The sequence below is a fragment of the Mchenga conophoros genome, linkage group LG16, assembly GCF_057382185.1.
Source record: "Mchenga conophoros isolate Kocher_MC1m ecotype Shallow Benthic linkage group LG16, M_conophoros_male_GT1.1, whole genome shotgun sequence".
NCBI classification, from domain to species: Eukaryota; Metazoa; Chordata; class Actinopteri; order Cichliformes; family Cichlidae; genus Mchenga; species Mchenga conophoros.
In genome coordinates this window covers 32917902-32943037 of record NC_140541.1, presented here as the reverse complement: position 1 = coordinate 32943037, position 25136 = coordinate 32917902, and the positions used below count along the sequence as shown (strand labels likewise).

The 25136-nt window shown below is 39.3% G+C and overlaps 1 protein-coding gene across 1 annotated transcript in view; it reads left to right on the top strand.

Annotated features, from left to right (window-relative positions):
- gpr39 (G protein-coupled receptor 39) overlaps window positions 1–24436 on the top strand; it is a 38442-nt gene extending 14006 nt beyond the window's left edge. The window contains exon 2 of the mRNA XM_085249445.1: window positions 22136–24436. Coding sequence (XP_085105571.1) covers window positions 22136–22635 — 500 coding nt within the window. The 3' untranslated portion in view covers window positions 22636–24436. The remainder of the gene's footprint in view (window positions 1–22135) is intronic.
- The last annotated feature ends 700 nt before the right edge of the window (window positions 24437–25136 follow it).

The following is a 25136-nucleotide window of genomic DNA, read 5'->3' as shown; positions in this document are numbered from 1 at the left end:
AGAATGGTGATTTAACTGCGAAATTACATAGGTGCTTGATAATCTGGCTTTTATATAGAAATACAGCCAGTTAGCAAACAGCAAAGAGACACATTGCAGAAGAGTTGTGCAAACTAACTCAGATGAATTCCAGTGTGTTGTCATTCTGTCTGCATTTATAAATTAAACAGCAATTATTGGCTTCGCCAGTCTGAGAATCCGGTCAGTTTTAGCGCGACTTTATGGAGACAAGTTGCCTCCTACCAGGCAACCTGTAATATCCTTGGGATCAAAAAGTGACTGCCGCAACTACAGCAAAAAGAGTTCAGTCAATCACCGGGCAGCCACCATGTTTTTTCCTTGTAGCAAGGGGTTTGCCGGCCTATTTTTACTCAACTGTGAGTAAGCCGAGCCATTAGTCATATCCACCCCTTACTCATCGCATCAGGAATCAAAATTCCAAGATAGCAAAGGTGAACAGGCTCAGTCTGAGGCTTCACTAACCAGTGCATGATGTCATATTGGTTTCATCCGTCTTCCTGCCGACGGTCGTCAGTAGATTATGGCAGCTAATTTCATCCTAACTTCTGGGGCTGATGTGGATTTATTTTATCAGCAAACATTAGAACGAACCAAAATATAGTTCACGTGGTGGAGCTAAGTAAAAAAGAAAAAAAATAGCTGGCTAATCAAATCTGTCTTATAATATGGGATAGAATAAAACAATTCAGGTAAACAAATAGATGTTAGTGTTTAAGCACTACTGAGAGTGTTTGATAGTACAGTTTTGTTCTTTATATCAAAATAATGTTGTGGCAAGCGTGTGTTAAACATCATCAAGAATTGTGAGACTTGCTGGTTAGATTACTTGTTTTTTTCTTTTTTTTTCTCTTGCTATATTGTCTGTGAGGGACAAAAGAGATGAGATGATGGGAATGTATGGGATTAATTTCAGGTAGTATTTCAGCAGGCTTTATGACACCTGGTACCCAGAGATGACCTAGTTTTATTCCAGCATCATTTATACTGTGTGAATGCCTGAGTCATGTACAAAATAGTCAGACTTGGGCAATTATACCACTGTACCGATACCACTGTACATTCACAAAATTAGAATGAGAAGAAGGAAATTGTTTTTACACCATAATTTCAAATAAACATAATATGATGGCAGCAGAGGAGAAGAGAAGCCAATGTGTAAGGGTGTGTTTTTCTTTTAGAATAATTCACAGCTTTCTTGGCCTTGCATTTCTTACCTGTTCCCATCAGACACTTTCCACCACTCTGCCACAGCAGGGCCATAGCTCATGAAGTGCGGCGACAGCCCAATTGCCACCCATGAACCTCTCTCCTTCGGATCGATTGGGCTTATTTATTGTGTTTGACTAGATACCTTGACTCCCCGCCGGCCTGTTTACGGTTCTCGGGTGGCCTCCTTCAAACCCTTTTATCATCAAATATAAAATAAACCTCGGGGAGGATTCGCTGTGTGCCTTGCCATTCATCCTTCCTAGCCTCCATCGTATGCTCGGCACTGAGTGACAGCTGCATAGTTTAGTAATAAGATCCTGGGCCCCCGTGGCCTCGTGGCAGCCAACATAGCTGAAGGCAAGCCATCCTGAGAGTGACAGCACTGCACTCAGCGAACCACCTGGGAGACAAATCTGCAGATAGTTTAGAGTGAGTGCACCTTCATGGGGTGTGTCAGCGCTCAGAAGGGAATTCACTGTTGTACTGCGTGGGTGTGTTTACTTATCTGCTCTACAGCACCATGCTATACGGTGGCATGCACTGATACTAAAGGTTGCAAAGACTGGTGTGTGTGAAAGGATCTTAGACTGATATCTGTTTTCAATATTTTGAACTAACATGATTCATTTGTGGTTTGTCATTTTTCCTTTTTTATTATTAAATGAATCCATAAGAAATGAACCCTTAGATCATCTGGTACTTAATGTGACTCAATGAGCATCTGTTGGAACAGAGGTCTATGTCTGTAACTTATTAGCTATAATTAGAGTATATCTTGTACTACTTACTCAATGCTTGGACTGCGGGTGTGGCTGTTGACTGCAGACGATTAACACGGCTGCTCAGCTGAGTTGCATCATCAGAGGTATGTGAGGTCTGAGTTCGATGTAGCAAGGTGTGTCTCCCGACACCATTTATGTATTTTCTATTAGGATAAGACTCTTAGGATCAGAGGCTTTTGACGTGGGGTGTCAAACATAAGGTCAGGGGCTCAGAATTGGTTCAGCGTTGTCTTTAATCCAGCTCCAATGGGTGTCTTTGGAAAATGTGAGGAGCGTATACATTTTGGACTTTATTTTATTTTTACTGATAAAGACCTCCCCAGTGGGCATTCATGCTACACCGGAGTAATTAGGTGATGGGTAAAAAAGTTAAAAGTACACAAATATAATATAATTGCTACACAGTAACAAAGACTAAAAATGTCATGAATTAACTGAAACTTTTAGTTTCGCAGATATAGGACAGTCAGTGTTTAATGTCCCAGCTCTAGACGGATAGCCAGTCCAGACCATCCATAGAGAGGTAAGTGATCCATCCAACATTGTCCCGATTGGTGTTTTTCTTAGATTAATGTTCTCACCTGTTGAACTTTAAAGATAAAATGATTAGTTATTAAAAATCACTTGATGGTTTACTCCATCTTCTGCATCCTTTTTTAGAATACACTCATCTATTTATCACATACATCTTTATTTTTTGCCCACTTCAGTTTTGATTCGATTTTAAATTAATAATTTTTTTGACCACCACTCTACACCTAATGACAATAAACGGTAAACCCCTTTCCCGTGACATTGCAAATTTATTCTTGAGATAAGACTATTTTGTAGGAAGTTGCTGGGGGTGAGCAGGTGGGGTTGGAGCAGCTTTTTAATGTCCTGTGGGACGTACTGCTTCAAGGAGCTTTAACTCAAAGAAACGTGGCATCTTTATCACACTGACTGTTTCAAAGCAATTAAAAAGCAGGAGATTAGCAGAGAGGAAGTGCCCTGTAGGTTGACTGATGAACCAGCCAACATGCCATTTTTGCTCAATTTTCTCCATTTGTTGTAATCATTCTTGTGTTGCAGCCACAATGAATTATGGTGCTGTCTTCCTACCGTTATGCAAAGATAATGTAGAGATGTTTTTATTTAAGCACCAAAGTACAGGCCAAGAAAATTAAAAGCACACCTGTATTCATGGGAATCTATGGGAATCTAGTTTCTGTGTCACCTGGCATGTTGTCAGGACTTCTTCTGCCTGGAGCAGGTGGCGTAGCATGTGTTGCATCGGCTCTGGTTCAAATTGTTAACTCCAATTGTTGGAGTTGATGATGAGTGATTCAGATTCTAGAGTTAAGTTGGATTCTCTGTTGTGGGGTTTGCCTCTGAGTTTCTTTTTTCTCCACTGAAGACTGTGTTTTTCTCAAGTGTCTGTTAGCTAGAGCTTTTGGGTGTGACAACTTTTAAAGCTGGTTACTGGAGATTTCTCAGGTTTCTGAAATCTGATATCATAAGTAGAGCTTTTTGTATAAGCTCCACTAGTCTCTGAGGTTGTCAGTCATCCAGGTCATGGTAGTCTTAGTCAAGTTGAACTAAGTCCTTGAGTTGAAAGAAACGGGACTATTTTTTAGATTTTTCATGTCCCCTCCAAAGGGCTGCTGCTTATGATTCTTGGAGTCATCTTGGACAGACAGAGGTTCTTCAACACTCTAAAATTAGAAACATCCTGTCTCAGATGCTAAAAGCAGTTCATGTATTTATTATGAATACATGAACTGCAGTATTCAGTACATGAACAGTATTCATGTAGGCCATAAATACTGTAATTATATTTCAGGACTTCCTGCCTCTGATTCAGGCTCCATGCTTTCTTGTAGTAGACTAAGTCTCTCTCAGAAGGGGTGCTAGCTTGGAGCCCTCTAATGAAAAATGCACACATGTTGAAAACCTTGGAACACCTGATTCTGCACCAAGTGAGACTTGAGGTCAAAAACAAACATGATCTGCTGTAGTTTGCATACAAACAACACACATGGAGTGAAGGATGCTGTCCTCTACTTGCTTCATAGTCTTTGTTTCCTGGATCACAGACTTGGGGAACTGTATTTTTGGGACATTAAGGAGCAGCAGGGGTGCTCCACAGGGGAGTGTCCAGGCTCCATTCCTTTTCACATTACTCATTACTTTCACAGGACTCAGATTTGTATGTATTAGATACAAATATACACTATAAATACAAATCTGATGGCAGCAAGTAAAAAAGCAATAACTAGAAGATGGCTAGACAAGGACCCACCAACGGTTGGAGAGTGGTCAGCCATTGTAAAAGATATCTGTGAAATGGAAAAGATGACCTTTTCTCTAAGACTCTGTAAAGACAAATTTCAAAGATACTGGTCAAAATGGTTTTCGAGTATGCAAAAGGGTTGTGAATAATGTAGGGAAAGGATCTTATTCATCCCCTTCCCATTCTATTTTCATTTAACCTGATATTTCTGGTGCTCGACTGGTCTTAATTCCTTATGATGTTGAATGGACACTTGTATAGACATGCACAAAAATGTGTAAAAGGGTATACATACATGAGTATGCATGTATGCACATGTAGATATGTATTATGTATGTAATGTAGATACTTGAAAGTGTGTGTGAGTATGTACACAGATGTGGGTGTGGGGGTGTATACAAACGAGCAAGATGCACGGTGTGTCTCCAAGTGGAAAAACTACATTTTAGTAACTTCACATAGCCATTGTTTTTATTTTTTTATTTTCTACTTAGTTGTTTCCTTTTTTCCCTTGCTGTGTCTGTGTAAATGTTAATGTTCCTAAAAATAAATAAAAATAAAGTAAAAAAATAAAATAAATACAAATCTGAGTCGTGGCACATCTAGAAATACCCAGATGCCATTGTGGCGTGTATCAGGAATGGATAGGAATGTGAATATATAGGGCTCTTGTAAAAGCCTTCAGTGACTGGAATTACACAAACTACCTCATGTTGAACACCTCTAAGGCTACGTTCACACTGCAGGTGAAACCACATCAAATCCGACTTTTTTGACCCTAGGCGTCCCGTATCCGATCATGGTATGACAGTTTGAACAGCACAAATCTGATATTTTCATCTGGGTCACTTTCGTATGTGGTACTGAATCCGATACATATCTGATGTTTTAGAAAGCGACTGCTGTTTGAATGGTCATGTCGCATTAAATCTTTTACGTCACTAACACAAGACAGATGCCAATTATCAGCGCCGGAGAAGGCAAACCTCTGCACGGAGGTTAACATGTGAGTCTGTGGAAGCCGGCCTCTACAGGACATTTAGGCCTTTTACCCTGACTTCCTTTTTTCAGTTCCAACTGTTGATGTTTCGTCACACTGGTGCACAAGAAGTGATAACTTTTCCCACCTGACAAATTTTGTTATCCTCTTCATACTACCCCCTCGCCTACATATGTATACTTGAAGTGTTGTAGTTACTTTTAATCTTTAACTGAACATTATTTTAGACCACAACAGAAATGTCTATGGTAAGGTAAGATAAGATAACATAAAATAACAAAAGATAACCAGACTTTACAGGAGATTGCTTCTACTGATAACTTTTAAATATGAGCTTTAAAGATGATTTTGAGCATCCCGCATGCCACAGGTAGCCGCTGAATAAACTTTAGCAGCTTTATAGCTCCTGAAAACTGCTACTAGATATCCTAAATAATGTGACGTTTCGCTCAGTTATTGGACACCCAAACAGAGCTCAAAGGAGACTGAATGTCATACTTACATTAATCACCTGACCAGAAACACAACACTTTTATTTGAACCTGACTTTAAAAAAAAAAAGTGAAGTTCTGACATTGATTCAAAAATGCCCGTTCAGATCACTTTACCGTTAATGAGGATAAAACCATTACCACAACCATACCTTATCAGTGGACAGGTGACAGATGGCCAGCAGGACTTGTGTAATAAATCATGCCGGTAAAAATCTAATCATTAAACAAACACGAGGGCAAACTGTACACAAGACTCAGTGTGTTTATGGTTCTGAAGGCATTGTAATAATAATAATTAATTAAGGGATCAACAGTCAAGTTCAAAGATGGCATCGATGGTACCTGGTTATAAGAGCACTGATCCAGTAGCAGCATTACATTTAAAGGTTTACTATCAAATATAAATCTCAGAGGATTTAAATGAATACCAATCTTTATTTTATGTGTAAAAAAACAAACAAACAACATCAGACATGACTGAAATATTGTATTCTTATATAATAAAATAAAATAGTAATATAATATAAATATAATAAAATAGTCATCAAATGTATGTTTTTATGTAAATTTCTACTTATTTTTCTTGTGCTCATTTTGATTTCAGGCAAATCTTTACTAGATTAAAAGAATTATTTTTATACATAATGTATTTTACTTGATTGAACTACACACAATTCCATTTAGTTATTTGTTATATGTTTGCTGTGTTTATCCTCATTTTTACCAGCTGACACCTCAAACTTCCCCATCTCTGGAAAAAATAAAGTATACCATCTCTTGAGTTTAACTGAGTCTTAACTAAACTTTGCAATTGTCTGCGGGTCTAATTATTCGTAACAACCACCTCGGGATGGGTAAAGGAGATAAGAAGAACCACTTGAGGCACCTCCTCAACCCTTTCCGGGTAAACATGAGCGAACATGATAGCTTAGCTAATGCAACCCTTCTGTTTTCTTCACCTCTGCCTGGGGCATAATGAGGGTCAGATATGCCAAGTGTTACCTGAGCTCTTCTGCTTTCTTTATGTTGGATTAGACGTTAAGAAACTGGATAGACGTATGGTCAAAAAGCAGCATAGGCTGAAAGTTGGCTAATCTTCTCAAGCTGTTTAGATGACGGAGGATACGGAGGCAAAGTGTTGTTATTGTGCGCATCCAATCAATAAGGTATTGTTATGACATCTCAATTTAATCAGAGTAAAACCAACATGTGCTGCAGTCTGAAATCCTCTCCAGCATCAGTTAGATTGATGCAGGACTGTGTTGAGAGTGGTGATTGGATGTTCGGTGTTACAAGCACTCTCAGTGCTGCACTTTTTTAAATGAATTCAGAGAAAGTAATCAGATTTGGGCAAGTGTCTGAGCTGAAGTAGTACTTCTAGCCGGAGTTGGTCTTGAGTGCAGTCGTAGGATTTTCCCCGACTTCAGCTCTGAGGTGGTGCAGCTGGGGTTCATGGTTCAAATCTTTTTTATTTTTAGTCAGTACTTGCAGGCGACATAATAAAACTGTGTTATGCACATTAAAATACTAAATTAATAGAAGACACAGTAATCTTTCTCATGTGTTTCGGTGATATAGCTGTAATACTAGTCGGTATTTTTGCTGTCTTTACTTTGTCGTGGTCCAGGCAGCCACTGCACTTGTCCTCCCTCACCTCATTTACTCAGGCTTATTGTTTACATCTACATGCCCACTCCCTACCTTTGGAAGATTCTGGCCTGCCATCAACTCTTAACTGGAAACTGGTCACAAGTAAATGCTTTGACCTACCTCTTTGTGTCCAAGCTTGTGCCTGGTAGACAGGCGGAGGATCCCAGCTCCTTACTGCATGCCAGGTTAGAAAGTTTAGCTATCTTGCAAAGATGTTCCATTGAAATGCTTCTCCAAAAAGTTGTCTCCTAGATTTATTGGTATTTATGAAATTGAAAAAGTGCTTTCATACTCAAGTCATTCCAGTTTCCATGAAGTTCCCAGACAAATACTCAACTGAAGTTCTTACCAACTCCAAATACTTCACACCTATAAAATAAACCTTTTAAATAGAGCTGACTGTTGTGGTCTGGGTCCTGACTCCAAGTCTAGAACTTGTTACTCGTTATGACTTAAAATGAGTTAAACTTTTTTTAGTCTTAGTTATCAATTTTTCCCAAGTTAATTTTTACCCCCTTAGCCGTAAAAGGCTGATGGGGTGCTGCAGTCACTCAGTCGAGGGGGCGACATGAACACCCAAGCTTGTGAATGCAATAACTCCAGAACAAAGTGACATATAGGACTTTTAAATTGATACCATTTATCTACTAAAGGTGTATCTTGATCTTGATTTATTCTGCGTGTAGTTTGTTCTATGTATTCTTCATCAGATCGCATCCTTTAAACATCTGGGAGCATTTATTAAGAATTTAGGATACTAGTACATATTATCATCAAATCTTTTTCTGTATGCTGATCACTGGTGCTGCTCAGGTATACTGTAAATCTGTAGATAGTTTTTTTTTTCTCTTTTTCTTCTCTTATACTGTATACAAAATGTACAGTCAGGGGTTACTCCCAGGATGAGCATTATTGTAAAGAAGGTGTTGCATAGTTTTCCACAATATTCCCCGTTTGCTGCTGTTCAGTGTGCTTGTATCCATGTTTTTATTAGAGTGCTTTAAACCGGGACACGATCTGCTCATCACCAAAGTCCCATTTGTCCTTGGATCTGTTGCATTTTGCTTAAACATAACCGCCTTTACATGTATTTTCCCTGTTAAATAAATATTATTGCAGAAAAAAATTTGATGAATTTGTTCTCAAACTGCAGGCTTACTTGTGGTTTGTAGGGTATTTAAAAGTAGAATGGGAGGCAGAGCCTTCAGCTTTCAGATCCCTCTTCTGTGGAACCAGCTCCCAGTTTGGATTCAGGAGGCAGATAGCACTGCTTTCAAGATTAGCCTCAAAACTTTCCATTTTGATAAATGCAATTAGGTTGGATCAGGTGACTCTGAACCCTCCCTTAGTTATGCTGGAATAGGATGGCTATCCAGGACCCTGGTTCTGCTGGAAGCTCTTCCTGTTAAAAACAGTTTTTCATTCCCATTGTCACCAAGTGCTTGCTCTTGTTGTCACATGATTGTTGTGGGTTTTCTTTTTATACGGTAGGGTCTTTACCTTACTATATAAAGTGCCTTGAAGCAGCTGTTGTTGTGATTTGATACTATATAAATAAAACTGAAATGAATTGATGCAGCACTGCGAATAAGCTGCAGTTGAAATTTGGACTGAAATAAGCAATGAGAAGGAGAACACAGAGAAATATCTCATCTAATTAATCCTTTCTTACTCTTTGTGGCCTCGCGTGTGTTCGTTCTTGTTTTTACTTTGAGGGCAGTGAGAGTCACAGATCCCAACTTTTGCTGCTGTTGCTTCAAGTCTGAAACACGAACTGAAATCATGTCAACAGTCACTCGCTGTCGGCCTCAGAAATCACTGAAAAGGAAGGAGATTGAGTTGATTGGCTGCACATCACTTCACACACATGAACAGACAGCAACACACACAAGCTCGCCCATGGCATGGGACCCTGGACATCTGCCCCTATATATATATATATATATATATATATATATATATATATATATATATATATATATATATACATACACACACACACACACACACACGCATACACAGGCATAGTGACCTCCATCGCTAATTGACAAAACCCACACACTGTCCAGTGACCTGCTTTCCCAACACTCCCCCCCCATCGTGGAATCACTCGCTGTTACGTTGTATGTCAGACAAACCTGTAGATGTTCTCAGCACACACGTTCATCAAGTCCGGCACTGCAACACCCTATGTCCACCACAAGTAACTTTGTGGGTGCTGCACATTACAACCTAGCATAAATACATCTCATTACCCTGTTCGTTTTCTCAAACATGAACTGAATTATTTCCATAATGATGTTTGTTGACCACTCCCTTCTCCTGTTTCCTTAAAAAAAAAAAAACTGTGTTCGAAAGACAAAAATGCAGATAAGTAAACAGTAACAGTGTAACTTATAATTAAAGGAGACATGGAGACAGAAACACATCCTGAACTGAATCCTGAAATGCAAATTAATGAGGAAAGAAACTGTTTATAACCACCAGCATGTACATATAATAAATTCAATGTTAGGTTGATAATTCAGTTGTGTCCAAACATTTTTGGACAATGAAAGATTTCTTGTCATTTTCATTTAACCCTTTCATTCAATAAGTTTAATATAAATAAATACTACTACTACTGTTTAAGAATTGCAACCATTTTATACATAGTCTCTCCTTTTTAGAGGCACATAACTAATTGAATAAATTAACATAATATTAGATATAAGGATCATATAAAATACTTGGACAAAGCAATATTTGTTAGTGTCTGGAGCCTGCTGTGTGTCTTGTGTTGAGGTGCTCTGCCAGTCCTGCTGCTCAGCTGCTGCTTGTTTGTTGATCTTTCTGCGTTCAGATAAGCTCTGTTGGGCTGAGATCAGGTGACTGGCTTGGCCATTGAAAATTATCCCATTTCTTTACCTTGGCATTCTCTTGGGTTGTTTTTGCAATATGCTTTGGGCCATTACCCATTTGCACTGTAAAGTGCTGTCCAATCACTTTTGCAGCATTTGGATGAATCTGAGCAGAGATTACAGCCTCGCAAACCTCAGAAGTCATAAATCTGTAGATAGTTAACCTGATAGTGAAAATACAGAGTGTAATAATTAACATTTAATTCATGGCATTGTTAACCAAGATCAAGATATTTAACCTGAGAACCGTCTAAACCATTTATGAACTCTCTTAACGTCTGATTAACCGAACTGTTGTTCAGCAGTAATTCTAATGTCAGAGGCAGCTTTGCGCTGGGAGCTTAGACCCAACAGCTGTGGTGGAGCCGTTTTAACAGGCAGAACATCATCTGCATCCATGAAATGATTAATTGGGAGATTACAAAACCACCAGCAGCAGCTGTTTTACAAGCATTTAACTTCCCTGGCAACCAAAACGGGGCTGGAAAAACATATTCCATGCTCGTTCTCGCTATTAATGGCATCAGCTGCATAACATGAAAGCAGAATATAAAACACATTTAAAATGGATGTTTATGGGATCCTTCTTCATAATTGTAATTATAAAATAAATATATGAAGGACCGGTTAATAAAAATGGGGTGTTAAGCAGTGTGGTTTATTGGCCGTTACAGTCTTTTATTTAGTTATTTATTTATTTATTTTCCAGGCATGACCATATTTATGCTGGCTCAGTAGATTGGTTAGCATATTAAATGAGATGAAGTTTGGCTAGCACAACTTTGGCGTTTATTACAGCCAAATGTTGAATTAGACAAAATGAAAACTTTACTTCCTACTTTTTCTTTCCTTAGTGCCTTCTTTCCTTTTTTCTTCCTCTGTCCTTCTTTCCTTTCTTTCATCTCCCCTTTCCCTTTCTTTCTTTGTTCTCTTGCCCATCTTTCCTTTTTCTTTCTTCCTCTTTTCATTTCTTCCTTGAATATTTCCTTTCATCTTTTCTTCTGTCCTTTCCTTGCATTCCTCCTTTCCTCTTTCCTTCGGTCTCCAACTTCACTCACTCCTTGCCTTTATATTGTTCTTCCCATCTTTTTCTGCCTCCTTTGATCCCACTTTCTTCTTCTTTTTATTTTCTTTTTTTCCCTCCTTCCCAACTTTCCCCTCCTTTTTCCTGTTCTTTTCCTTCTTTCTTCTTTTTCTTCCGTTCTTTTTCCTTTCCTGTTTTTCCTTCATCACTTGTATATTTCCTCACTCCTTTGTTTTTTCTTTCCACCGTTCCTTCTTCATTTTCTTCCCCTTTCCCTTTCTTTTCCTTCTTACCTCCTTTCAGCATTTTCCTTTTTCCTCCCTTCCTTTCATTCCTCCATCCATTCCTTCTAGCTTCTTTCTTCCCTTTTCTTCCTGTCTTCTTTTTCCTTCCCTCCTTTTCTTTTCCATATATTTTTATGTTTTTTTCCGTCTTTGTCCCTAACACACACGGTTGTATTTATATATTGACATGTGCATATTTTTTATCAGGGTGGCAAACACGACTCTCTGGTGCCTGGCTGAGTAAATGTGCTCTGAGGTGATTAGCTCCTTTATGAATAACACTCCTGTGTGACTGCTTTCAGTGTTTCAGGTGGTTTAATAACGCAGGATCTCCTGTTAGCCGTCAGATTGATTCTTTGTGGCTTTCCTCTTGTGGCTGATTGAGGAAGGATCGTTGTGTTTGTGCCTGACAGACTCATAACTGCCGTTAGATCTTTGCAGTGTGAGCTGCTTTTCATGGATAACATTTAATGAATTCAGCGCTGTGCAGAAACAGCCTTAATTGCCCTTTTGTGAAAACTATTTGCAATCACTGTTCTTGGTTTAAATTAACCTTCTACCTCTCAGAAGGATGTTTGCTGTGAAGGAAACACAATTTAGTCCACAAAATCTTGACTAATGTTTGCATATTTGCAATTAAGGATGTTTTTTAATGGCTCATATCTACCTGGCACTATCTGAGCTGGCCTGCTGGTTAAACTCGCCCATCTGGCATCTCAGAATCTCATTATTATGCAGCTAATAAGCCCAAATTTCCAATCTACAAAAACCCTCTTTATTCTCTCTGTGGGAGGAAATCGTTCGCTATGCTTGTGTCTGATAGTCTCTGGGTTCAAGGGAAATTTGTTCTCAGCGTCGCAGACTTTGATGATGTTTGCCTTCATCACAGGTTTCTTAGGCTTATTATCCACAGGACCGACTTCATCCAGCGTCTGAGGAGAAATCTAACCAGATCAATGAGACAGCTGCAGGATTATTTTCTCACGTCAGTTTCATTTTCTTTTGCTTCAGCAGTGGTTTGTGGTTAGATTGAAGTCACTTTAATATGAAGTCATTAAATGTGCAGTTTTTCATGCGATGTGTGTTTGAAACATACTAAATGATTAAAATTGTGGCTGTTTAATTAAATATCAAGTTTTATACTAGAAATTTTCGGTTAAAAAAAATCTCCTTTTATCACCAGTCTCTTCAAATAAAGGGAAAGGGAACTAGTGCCATAAACTAAATACTAAATGATCCAAAATCAACAAAGCCTAACATAAAATGGGAAAAGCAAGAAAAAGAATAAGCAACAACAAGGGAATCAAGCAGGAAAACCAAGAGGAAACGGGCAAGAACAATGGAAAATATGGAGGAAACACAAGGAATAAGAAGGAGCTAAACAATAGAAACAAAAGAAGAAAAGCAAAATAAAACACAGAAGAAACACAGAAGGAAAACATGGAGGTCAAGCAAGTAAAATAAGAAGCAAAAGAAAGTAAAACCAAGGAGGAAGACACAGAGGAAAGGGAAGATTTGGAGGCAAAGCAAGGGAAAAAGAGGAAACAAACAGAAAACATGGAGGAAAAGAAAGATCTGTTTTCTGATAATCATTTCCTTCATATACAATATGAAAATGTAAGTCATATATAAGCTCCTCCATTGATGTTCATATCACACCACAAACAGCTCCTGAAAGTGAAATCAGCTGCATAATCAAACAAGTGAATAAGCTCATTCGTTAACTTTTACCCTCATCAAGCAGATCTGAATAATTTCACTCCATGCTCATCTTCTCCTTCATTAGCACTCTTCAGTTGGGTAATTGTATAGATTTGACATAAGCTTTAAATCAGTAAGCAATCAGGACCGTCGTCACCGGTGAGATCCAGTCATCAATCAGGTGTTTATCAACAAATACTGGTGAAAGACTTCACTTCTCTCGATTATTCAGCTCTTGTCTTTGAGCTGTTTCCAATCATGGAAATGAAGGGTGCCGGCGATGTGGCGATGCCCTCTATTTGAGAAAATCCCCCCCACCCCCCGAGTTATGGGAGAAATTTTGTGTTTATAAGCTGCTCGCTGAGCATCCGTGTGCAGGTTTATGCAGCTTCTGGGATTTCTAAAAGAGTCAAATCAGTTGCAAAAGTTTTAAAATGAGTTTCAGAGTTTCTCCCCGTGCTGAATATTCATCTGATTATCAGGCGGACTCAGGTGTGACCCAGTCCTGATACTCTCACTGATTCACTGGGATGTTGTAGTGGTTTGTTTCGCTCTGAAATTGCATCTAAAATCGAAAACAGCATTTATAACACCCATGAGACTATTGTAAAAGATTTGTTTTTAATAATTAACTAATTATTAGGCCTTCCCTCCCCTTCCGCCAAGAATTGTTGGCAATTGTTTGATAACAGAGTTACTGCTAAAGTTACGGGCTACAGCATGGCGTCGCCTATTGGATTTTGAAGCCAGAAGTGACCATATTAGCAGATAGATTAGTAAACTGCGTTTTTCAGCTGTGGGTTGCAGCTGTCTAACTGTTATGAAGCCTCTTGGTGTAGCTAATCAGTAAACTTGGGATCATTCAGTTATCTGATGAACTGTAAAATTTTGTAAAACCTTTCCGGTTTTACTGAATAAAAGAGTAATTAGCAATATTTTTAAAAAGGCCACAAACAAATCAATAAATTCAAGCCAATTCAGTTCAATTGTATTTATATAGAGCCAAATCAGAACTATAGATGACTCAAGGTGCTTTATATTGTAAGTTTAAGACCCTACAATGATACAGAGAAAACGCCAACAATCAGATGACTCCGTATGAGCAAGCACTTGGTGACAGCGAGGAGGAAAAACTCTCTTTTAACAGGAAGAAACCTCCTGCAGAACCAGACTCAGGGAGGGGCAGCCATCTCCTGGAACCGATAAATCAATAAACAAATTATTCTCCTGAAGACTAATGCAGCCAAGAGTCTTTTTACAGGCGCCCCCTGCTGGTCAGTTAAAAAAAAATTCAGGTTTACAACATGTCTTGATGCAGGCTCAATCATGCAGGTAAGGAAATCTCAAAAAGCTAATTCTCTTCACCTTATTCACCTTATTCAATGGGGCTAGTTTAATGACACACTCCCAAAGGGATTTGTGTGTCCTCCCATGGACCTTTCACTTGTTAGGCGAGTGTGTAAACCACAGTATTTCCTGTATGAGCTACACAGAAAAACCCATCCGAGGTCTGAAAGGGGAAGATTTTCCATGTAAATGAGGCAGCGGTCGGTCTGATTTCTTTCTCTTTTTTTAGCTCTTATTAAAAGTGTAAATCATACTTACGCCAGGCAGAGATTCGGCTCGCCCCCTTTTCTCCTGCTGTGAGATGCACAGAGGAACTGGGAAGCTCAATCAAACACACTCCAATTACAACAAAAAGACAGACAATTAATTGTTCCAATAATCTCCTTTAATTGCCTGCTAATTAGCAGGCAGTTATATTTTGCCTGGCAGAGAGACAGTGAGAGTGTGTGTGGGTGTTTAATGTCAACAAGTTCGGGAACATCACTGATGAGTGCATCAGCTGAGATTGGAGTTTTTGAGGAAGGTGCATTCAGCGTGAAGAGAGTGACATTAAAACAATAAAGATTTATCAATGACATGAAGGAAGGCTCATGCAATCACATATTCAGCTGCATCCTAACTCCTCTGCAGAGACATTACTGATCTGTTCTGACTCAGGGGCATATTGCCAGGTGAACGTCTCGGCTGTGATCAGCGAGCCGATGTGATAGGTAGATCTATAGGGGGAAAAAACACCTTTAAAGAAAGAGAGATACGGCCACTTCATGATCTGCTGCCAGGATTCGATGATGCATCCAATCCGTAACCTGCTGCATCGTTACATTTTTAATGCAACATATTGGAAATATGAACTTTGCAGGTTTTAAAGTACAAAAAAAATTTGCCTCGATGTATCATCCCTCCAGGTTTTACTGAAATTGAATCAGTGGAGTGTGTGATATCTATAGTGCCATCATTTGAACAGTTAGGATCATTTATAAGGCTGGTGGGATAAAGGATGGCAGGTCTTCATCAATTTAAGTGTAGGAAAGTAGCATTTTTTTTAAAGCTATGATGTCCCACTGTTAGTGGAGCAGGACTGGAAGGACCCACTGGAGACGCATATTATGAGAAATGTGTGCACTTATCCCAGTTAGAGCTGAAACAGTCAATCCTCAGCAGTATTGGTAATATTCAGTCAAAAAAAAAAAAACCCAAACCTGCTAGGTTTGGTTATAAAGTGCCAAAAGAAACAAGCAATTAAAAGCCAGACTGACAATCCTAGAGATTTGAACCTGAGGCTTTGGGAGCCCCACAGGGTTCGTGGCCCCGGGCAGTTCCTGGCAGGAGAACCGGCACTGCAAGTCTCCAACATGAACACACTTGGAGTGCATCCACATCCAGCTGCTTAGATTTATAAATGTGTATGGTTTTATGTGCTTTAACCGTTAGTCCTGAATGAAATTGCATTTTTCATCCAAAACAAATGTCAGATTGGTGGAAATCATCAGTTTATGGCTGGGATGGGCAACATTTTTCCTCTGAGTTTCAGACTGACTTATAAAAGGAAGGGGTCTCACACTGAACAGAAAAATAACACAAAGTGCTGAAAAATGTAAAAATCCATGACTGCTGACAGACACGACTCCCTGCTTTACAATAAGCCTGGATCCTTGTTTCATCTCTAGTTCTAGTCTCAGACCTGACATACAACCGTGGACTTTTTAAGCATCAGGTAACTGCTGTCTTTAACCGTATCTGTCAAAGTCAAGTTAAATTCTTTATCAACGCTGTGAAATCACACTGTCTTCCAGCAAAAGAAGAAATAGGAGAAGCTAAATAAATGAAACTGAATTGGAGAATTGTTGTTTATTCAACTGTTTCATTGTGAAAGTACACAGTGGCGTCTCTGATCTTCTCTGTGCTGCCTACAGTTAGTTAGATGTTGTTCTTTTTGAGACAACACAGGGAGGTGGGTGCTGCAAATATGAGTTTTTCAGTTTTCCATTAGAAAGTTGTTTTAATATCTGAAAATAAAAACATGTCAGGATTCAACATTAGATCAGATCTTCAGCCTTTAATGACAGTTCCTCCCCTCTGCAGACTTTTGAAATGCCAGAGCTCAAAAATGCATCATCCTCCCACACTAGGAGGATCTGGAGATTTGGAGCACACAAGACTTCATTTTTTGCAGTAGACTGTCATCAATTATAACTCTCCTTTTTTGTTCACTGACATTTGAAAATCATCTTCAAAAAATATTCAACCTGAAAATCTCTGATTATCTTGCAAACCTGACAAAGTATTTCCTTTCTTGTGCTTTTGTCATTCATTTTAATCTTCTGATCATCTGCTTATTGCTAGTGCTCCTATTGATGGTCTAGCTGGATTTAGCAAGAACTTTGGTTTGGTTTGTTTCTGGACTTGAACTCAATAAAAAGTCAAAACCAGAGATCACACGCAGGGCTCAAACCCAGAGACCACAGGGACAAACCTTAGAGACCAAGCCTATAGACTGCAGGGACCAAACGCATGGCTCAAAACCAAAGACTAAACCCAGAAATCACAGGGACCAAATTCAGAGAGTAAATCTGCGGAACAAAACTAGCCCAAACCCTCAGGGACTGAGAGTTGAAACATAGATCATTGGTAAACCCTCACTTTTGACTTCAGCTTTCTAGTACAACACCTGCAGTTACTGTTATGACCTCATCAACCCATTAATCAATTGGATGCTCCTTCGGTTCTCAAGGTCCAGCTTCAACTAGATTAATCCACCATTTTTTTAACATAATACCATAAAATCAGACTTGAATTCTCTTTCTGCCTCCCTTCACACTTGACTGCAAACCCTTTTCTCAGTGCGCTCTGAAGGTGAAGATGACAGTGTTGTCACTTATTAAATAAATTGCTTTGGCCAGCTGACCAAATTGTTTTTGGAATCTGGAGAAGGTCATAAAGAGAATATATTTCCAGATATTTTTAATAAAAAGACACTTTAAATTACCCGAGAGGGTCTAATTATCTACCAAAGTGTCAAGGAGAAATGACTCAGAGCAACATGAATCTCTAAAGTTGTTTTTATCTGTGTCCGTCACCTCTGCCTGCTCATTTATTTTTGTATTCCAGCAGTGTTCCTTTCTTCTGACTTGTCTTCATCTCACTTTCTTCCTCTTTGTACTTTCACTCAGATGAACCCTCTGTCTTTACTGTCTTCACAAACCTTGATTTGAATTCCTCTTTGAAAGTGATCAGAACTAGAGTTATTACCGGTGACATCTCTTGGTATTGATTCAGACTGGTCACGGTACAGTTGGCCTTAATGAACAATACCATACATGTGAGTGTTTTCTCTCTTTTGCCTCCTTTTATCTTAAAGCATTAAAAGAATTTAACTTGGGGGCTGATGCTGTCTGTAGCTTGTTTTCTTCAAACTTGATGATTGTTCTGAGAGGAATCCCTGCAGACCACAAAGTGTTTGGCTGACGACAAACATGATGCAGAGTGCTGCTTTCCACTCAGATTTCTTCATCACCTCTTGTTTGCGTTGTTTAAAAGCCTGCCCACAAACAAACCTGTTTTTTATGAGACCAGTGACCCTGCTAGGCAACAGCATGCGTGGCTCTGGGGTTGATCCTTCCTAACAGAGAGCAAACTCCAAGTCACATCAGCAGGCAGGTGGACCAGCCTCAGGTCCTGCAGCGAAGCTGTGTTTGTACATGGCGAGACCTGACATGAAGCTGCAGGGCGTCGTGAAAAATTAGTGTCTGTGTCTGGAAAATAAGACACATGCATCTGATGGGGTCAGCAAAAACAGACAGCAAACTGTTTATTAAAGGCGGACATCTGGATTCTGTATTTTGAAGCCTTAACGTTTTTGTAGAAGGTAGAAGTGACCATATTTGGATATATTTGATTAGCAAGCTGCATTTTTTAAAACACAGGATAAAATCGCCAACAGCAGCCACAACCGAAAAGTTCAGTTCAGTCATTCAGCTTAGCAGGGATCTGACCACAGCTCCCTGTCAGTTATTTTTAAAAAACTCTGTAACAGCTGTAAGAAGGACAAAGAGAAACACATCCAAAGAAGGTAAAGTTTCATTCCAGGTTGAAGGTAAATATATATATGTGGACATTTTATGTCTACGAATGAGCCTCGTAGAGCATCAGTTATAGGTACTTCAGTGTTAGCATGCACCCATGTTCTTGACAGACGATCACTGCTTAACGACCTGATAAACATGGTGGTCATGGCCTCAAAACTAGTCAATGACCAACCACCGGTTGCAAGGGAAAAGTGAATACTCCTGGAGCTGCTGTGAGAGGTTGATGGCTAAATGATCCCCTGGTCAGCATCTGTCACTAGGGAAAAATGTGCATTCCCCTAGCTTTGGTCGCTAGCATATTACTGCGGTCATAGTTTGAATGGAAGTAACAAACTCTGTCCAGCTGTTCTCTGCGCTGTAGTGAAACTGAAGTGTGTGCCCCAACCGAAAAATGCAACACAAACATTTCCAGTTTGTGTTGATTATTTTGTTCTGTTAATTGTGTTAATTATTAAAATATGGGCATGTTTTTCAGAAGTTCATTATAGATGTTAAAACATAAACATGATTTGAAAGGGGCTGACCCACCCATCGGGGCCTCCCTAAGCTGGTTGCAATAACCAATTTGGTCATTTTGAAATTAAAATGTACTTTTCTGAGTTCAAAATGCAATTTTAGTTACTGTTGTTTAAAAAAAAGTAAAGTTTTAGTGAAGTAAAATGTCTTTTCATACTACTTTTAGTTTGTCGATTTGGTCCATTAAACCTTGGCGTCTGTAAGACTGACATTGCCATACATTGAGGCTAGGCTATAAAAACAACAAACAACATATATTCACTTTCACTTTTTTGGCTTGTAAATGTGACAGATAAGTTAATGCAGCTTTTTTTTAAAAACAAAACAAAACACGACACATGCTTCAGGCGCTCATGTTTTTAGTCTAAGATAAGATGGGATATAAAACAGAGGAACTTCAGCCCAAAAGGCCCATTAAAATGCATTTCAGGCTGCCAGAATTCCCAAATTTCTGTCAGGTTTTCTGAGGCAATGCCCTTGATGTCTTTATTTTGAACTATTGACATCTCTTTATAAAGTCTCTAACATCACTGGCAAACCTTAAGACAGGCTGCAAGGGATCAAAGCTCACTGACACTTGAGATTAGCATTAAACTGAACCTGAACCTTTATAAACAAACACTAATGAGTGCACTTAGTCTGCATGTGAGAAACACAGACTGATTTTTCAGTTTTTTTATTCTCCCTTTTCATCTCTTAATAATATCAGGATGGATGATTCCCCCACCCAGCGTCTTTGGACATGGTGTTATACATGAATGTGTTTATGTTTGTGCTCCTCAGCAGGAAGCATTTGTCTCACATCAGATAATTTTGTGAATGCAGAAAGGCTGTTTGGTTGCAGCTTAATCCCCATTAAAAACACTGTAGGGAGACGGATAAACAGCAGAAGAGAGACCGAGGGTGTGTTTGTCCTTTCAGAGAGTTCAGGGCATGACTCAGACATGAATGATGAAGTGTGAGTAATTGCAGTGGTATATTCAGATATTTCACTTAAATGTGCTCTCTGTATATTTTTACATTTATTAAATGTCATTGTATTGCTGCCATGTGAATGGATTGTAACTTAAAACAGGAAACCTCCCATTAGGTCTGTGGATTGATTTGTGCATGTTACGTCCCCCCCACCATGGTGGTGGCAAAGGCAGGAAGGAGACAGCAACACCGGACAACCACAATCAATGGAGGAGGATGACAACAGGACAGTTAAGAATTAGGCAGGATTTAGTGGAATCTATAAGAAAAAAGGTGGGGGAGGAGGACTGGGCGGTTGAACCAAATCAAAGAAAGTAATAAAACAAAAAGAGGTCGAGAGCTCCCAGGGCCTAACTAAAACAAAAATGCAAAACAAAAGGCCTACCTAGCTGCTCGACAAAAGGTCAGTGAAAACATACAAAAGTGGCATCAACCACATACCCTAGTGTGTCTAACAGTTTAACACCTGCAATCAGTGTATAGGGTACCCCAGCTTACCTGTCCAGCCTCCCACCACACATAATATAAAGACACCTGTTCGCAAATGTTTGTCATAGCAGAAGCCAGCAACCACCAGCTGGCCAGGGAGCTGCTCATTTGTAGTGATCCTTGGCGTGTGATTGGCCAACTGGGCCCAGACCAGCCAATAGACACATGCCAATCAACTTCGAACTGGCCAATAGGTGGAGGCTTGACACCTGAAAGATAAATAGAACACAAAAGCAAAGCCACATCTCTTGGCACGTAACAGTGCATGAAAATGTAGGTTGATCCATTAAGATCCAAATGATGTGAAGCTTATAGCTTTAGAAATAGAGTCAAATAATTCTGTGTTAATGTAAACAACCAGCTCGCAAGATAAAGACAAACTAACACTGGTTCAGATAATATTTTACTACCGACAAGGTTGGTGAACAAATTTGCGACTGTTTGTCATCATCCTGAACAATCTGATTGTTAAGTGATGACGTGACGAATCCTACTTCCGGGCCTAAAGTAGTCTGCGTTTAATATGGCTTTTGTGTTGTTAACATGTTTAATGTTATGTATTTTCTTCTATTTAATCTCAAAAAGCTCCTAAAACAGTCAGTGATCACTGTTGACCTCCCTCGGCTTTTATTACCGCTAATTTATTTAAGCTCAGTTTTTAAAACCTTAGGATGTAACTACAGCCCAGCCCATGCAGCAGTATATGAATGACTAACCTCGTATTGTGGATGGATTATCTCAGTTGTTCTCCTGAAGTTTGGTCCTTTTACAGCATCCTGCCATGCGATTACATTTGTTCCTGACCACCGAGAACACTCACGTTAACTTTTATCGAGTGGGAAAAAAGTTAGCTTGTTTATATTATGCTAACATAGCTGTGTCGCTAGCAGTCACGTAGCACATCATTATATACCAGCTAGCCCAACTTCAGTAACCCTACAAACGTCACTGCTGTTTAGTTTTCTGTCTTCATTTATGCTGGAAGTGATAGCAGAGCTGTACGTTTTGTTTCCAAAACCCCGCAGTCAGGACATGCTATATTGTATTTAGATAGAAGCTAGTTTGCTAACTCCCTGCTAACTTCTAACTCCGTTAAATGTCATAAATTCCGTTTTCTTTTTTGGGAATAAAGGTGAAAAACTGTTATGAATAAAGTAAAATATCAAGAACATAGCTTTTTAAAGAATAAAGGTGGTGTTTTAGCTCGTCACCCTTCCTTTGAGTAAGTTTGATTAAACATATTTTCTTTTTAACAAACATGTAGCATATTAAATGTTTTGTCTTGTTTCCTGTCTTTTTAAAATTATTATATGATATTGACAGACACGAGAGTTTTAAAAAAGTCATCACTTCTCTTATATTTATTCTTTTTGTGTTTTTCTTTAGTTCTCATTGTTGGATCCTTGATGGTATGCTGGCTTCCCAACCAGATTCGCCGTCTTATGATGGCCGCTATGCCCAAATCCAACTGGACCATTACCTACTTCCGGAGCTACGTCATCCTCCACCCCGTGGCCGACACCTTCTTCTACCTCAGCTCCGTCCTCAACCCTTTCCTCTACAACCTGTCCTCGCGGCAGTTCAGGGACGTATTCATGCAGGTTCTGCGGTGTCACCTTACCATCGTGCATAAAAATCAGTCCACCGTGCAGTTCAGGGCTGCCCCCATGCAATCCCTTCAACGCCCCCTGCTGCTGAAGTCACTGCGTCGAAATAGGTCGAGTCGCACCACCGTCGCCAAAGAGGAAACACCTTCATCCTTTACGACAATTCAGTCGCAAGATGACTCGGGACTGGGCACGGATACTCAGACGTCCATCATAGGGACTGAAGAGCAAATCTTGGAGCTCAAGAATAGAAATGTACCATCAGAGTCGGAAATATAGCCTGTTGTGCGAGTCAGTGGGAGAAACTGCTTTATCCATGGATGCAGTAACAAGTATTCAGTGAGCAGACACCCTGTGCTGTGTTTATTGAGTACACAAAAAACATAGCACAGGGTGTCTCGAAAGGACATTTACCTCCAGTGATAATGTTAAAATATAATATAGAATCTTAAATACCCCAGAGCTTCAGTTAAAATTAAAAGGTACAGACTGGAGGGTTTAAGGACTGTAGTCTGTGTTCTGCATTCCAGAGAGGGGATTTTTTATCAATATTTTGGCCCACAGATGAAACTGAAAGTCACATTATGATCACCAACCTTCAAGAAGAGCAAATGCAGTAAAATAGCAATGGATTTTAACATTGATTAACCCTACTGTTAGCTATGGTAGGCCATGATGTCAGTGCAAGGTCACAATCAACTATTAATCTGAAATAGTATTTAGGGTACTTAGCTTTAGCACAGTAGCTGCAAGCTGCTTTGCAAACCACAACAAGCCTAGCTCTGCTTTTTAATCCCTTATATGGTTCAATTGATGTTGCATCTGGCGCTTAATGCTGCTGTATCCATGTCAGGCTTTCCTTTTATGTTCAAGAAGGGCGGGAGGTCCCAAATCAGGGAGTAGTCAAAGTTGGAATCTATAATAAAAATTTAAAATAGAAATCTAGTGGTTAGAATTAGTAACTTAGAAAAAGTGTTTTGATGCAATGATGTTGGGGTTCTAATGGGGTTAATATTAACTTGCCAACACCTCACAGTCTCTGGCTAATCTGGAATAGCTGGACTTTGGTGTAACACTTGATGGGCCCAGCTTTGAAGCCTGAAAAGCGAAGTCGACACAAAAACCTGCATTCTTTTCAATGGCCAGCAGGGGGCGACTATAATATTTTGCTGGCTTTATGACCTAGTTTTTGGTCATACTGAGTAAAACATTAAGTGCATTTTATAAATAATAATCATTATTAGCGTCAGAAAAGAGGATAAAAGGATTTTAAAAACCAAAGGGTGAAGTGCCCTGTGGTTCCGTCCGTAGTTTTTATACCAGAGGTGTAAGTTAATTAGTCAATCGATGTTTAAGATGAGTGAAAGGCCAGCAGCTGAATTAAATATAAAGCACTTACAGGTGAATTCTGCTGCAGTGTTGAATCAGAACATTTGTGTGACTTTTTTTTTAGAATTTTTTTTTTTTAAACTTGGTTGTACTAACTCTAGACTGTTTCTACATTTATATTTAATGGTGAACTCTAACAGTAGACTAACACATTCAGTGTTAGTCTACTGTTAGAGTTCCTAACCTCACTGATGCTTAGACCTGACGGGGAGTCGGTTTAGACCTGGAGGAGTTTGGCAAAATGCAGTAACTGAGTTCACGACCCAGCTCGATTACAGAGAGGGAGTTCACAATCTGAGTTAAGTTGGGAAATCTTTTGGTTTTTGTGCCGTAAACATGAGAAACTGTGAAACTTTAATTGTGCCGACTCAGGATTAAATCTGGCTCCTAATTATTTCATTTGTTTACTCTGTAATGTGTAGGTATGTACATATCTTAGATACATTTTTATATTGGAATAAATGTAACTATGCAACTAATCTTTGAACTTGAACAATTCAATTCATTGTGACAAATAAATTAACGTGACTTTAGACTAAAGTGTTCCTAACTGAACTAAGAAACCTTTACACGGTACTTTTAGCATCTTAAAACTGTCTTTTACACAAGAACATCATCCCAATACTGTTTCCTTTTTCAGTGTCAAAAACACAAATGTCCCAGTGCTATTACTCAGTTAAATAAATTATACTACCCAACTCACGTCTGTCAATCGGACTGATTTCATCATCACTTTGGGCATTAAGTCTCTGTCTCAGGGCTGGAGAAGAACCCACAGGAGCAGTTTTCCAGGTGTTGCTCCTTTTCTGGGGTCATCTCGTTGCCTCTCGAGTGCACCTGTTGTCACTTTGATTTGCACCAAAGCAGGTGAAATGAATTCAGAAATGTTCATTGACATATACAGCCTTTTCGCTTAAAGGTTAGATTCAGCTCACCACAGAAGAACATAAATACATATTTAAATTCTTATCATTTGCGTGTCTCAAATATGCAAAAGACACTGAATATTTCCATTTAACAAACTATAACATCATTCTGCTTTCTGTGTAGCATCTGGGTTACCTGCCACCATCACATGCTTCACCCAGGCGTCTGCAGAGGTATGCGTGCTGAAGTGTAAGCCTTCCTTGATCTGTATTCTTGTCTGTTCTCGTGCGCGCATCAGTCATCGTACTGCTCCATTACAGTCTAAATGGCTATTTTATCAAGGACATTTATGAAATTGGCTTGTGTGTATCCTAAAACTTATTTTCTAAATTTATCTAGTCATCTATGCAGCTACCTGCCGACTCCTGAGATGAATGTCCAGCCATGTCTGACTTTATCCCAAGGAGAACAGCCTCATCTTAGCTCTAATACCTCTGTGATGATTTTATATGCACTATAACAAA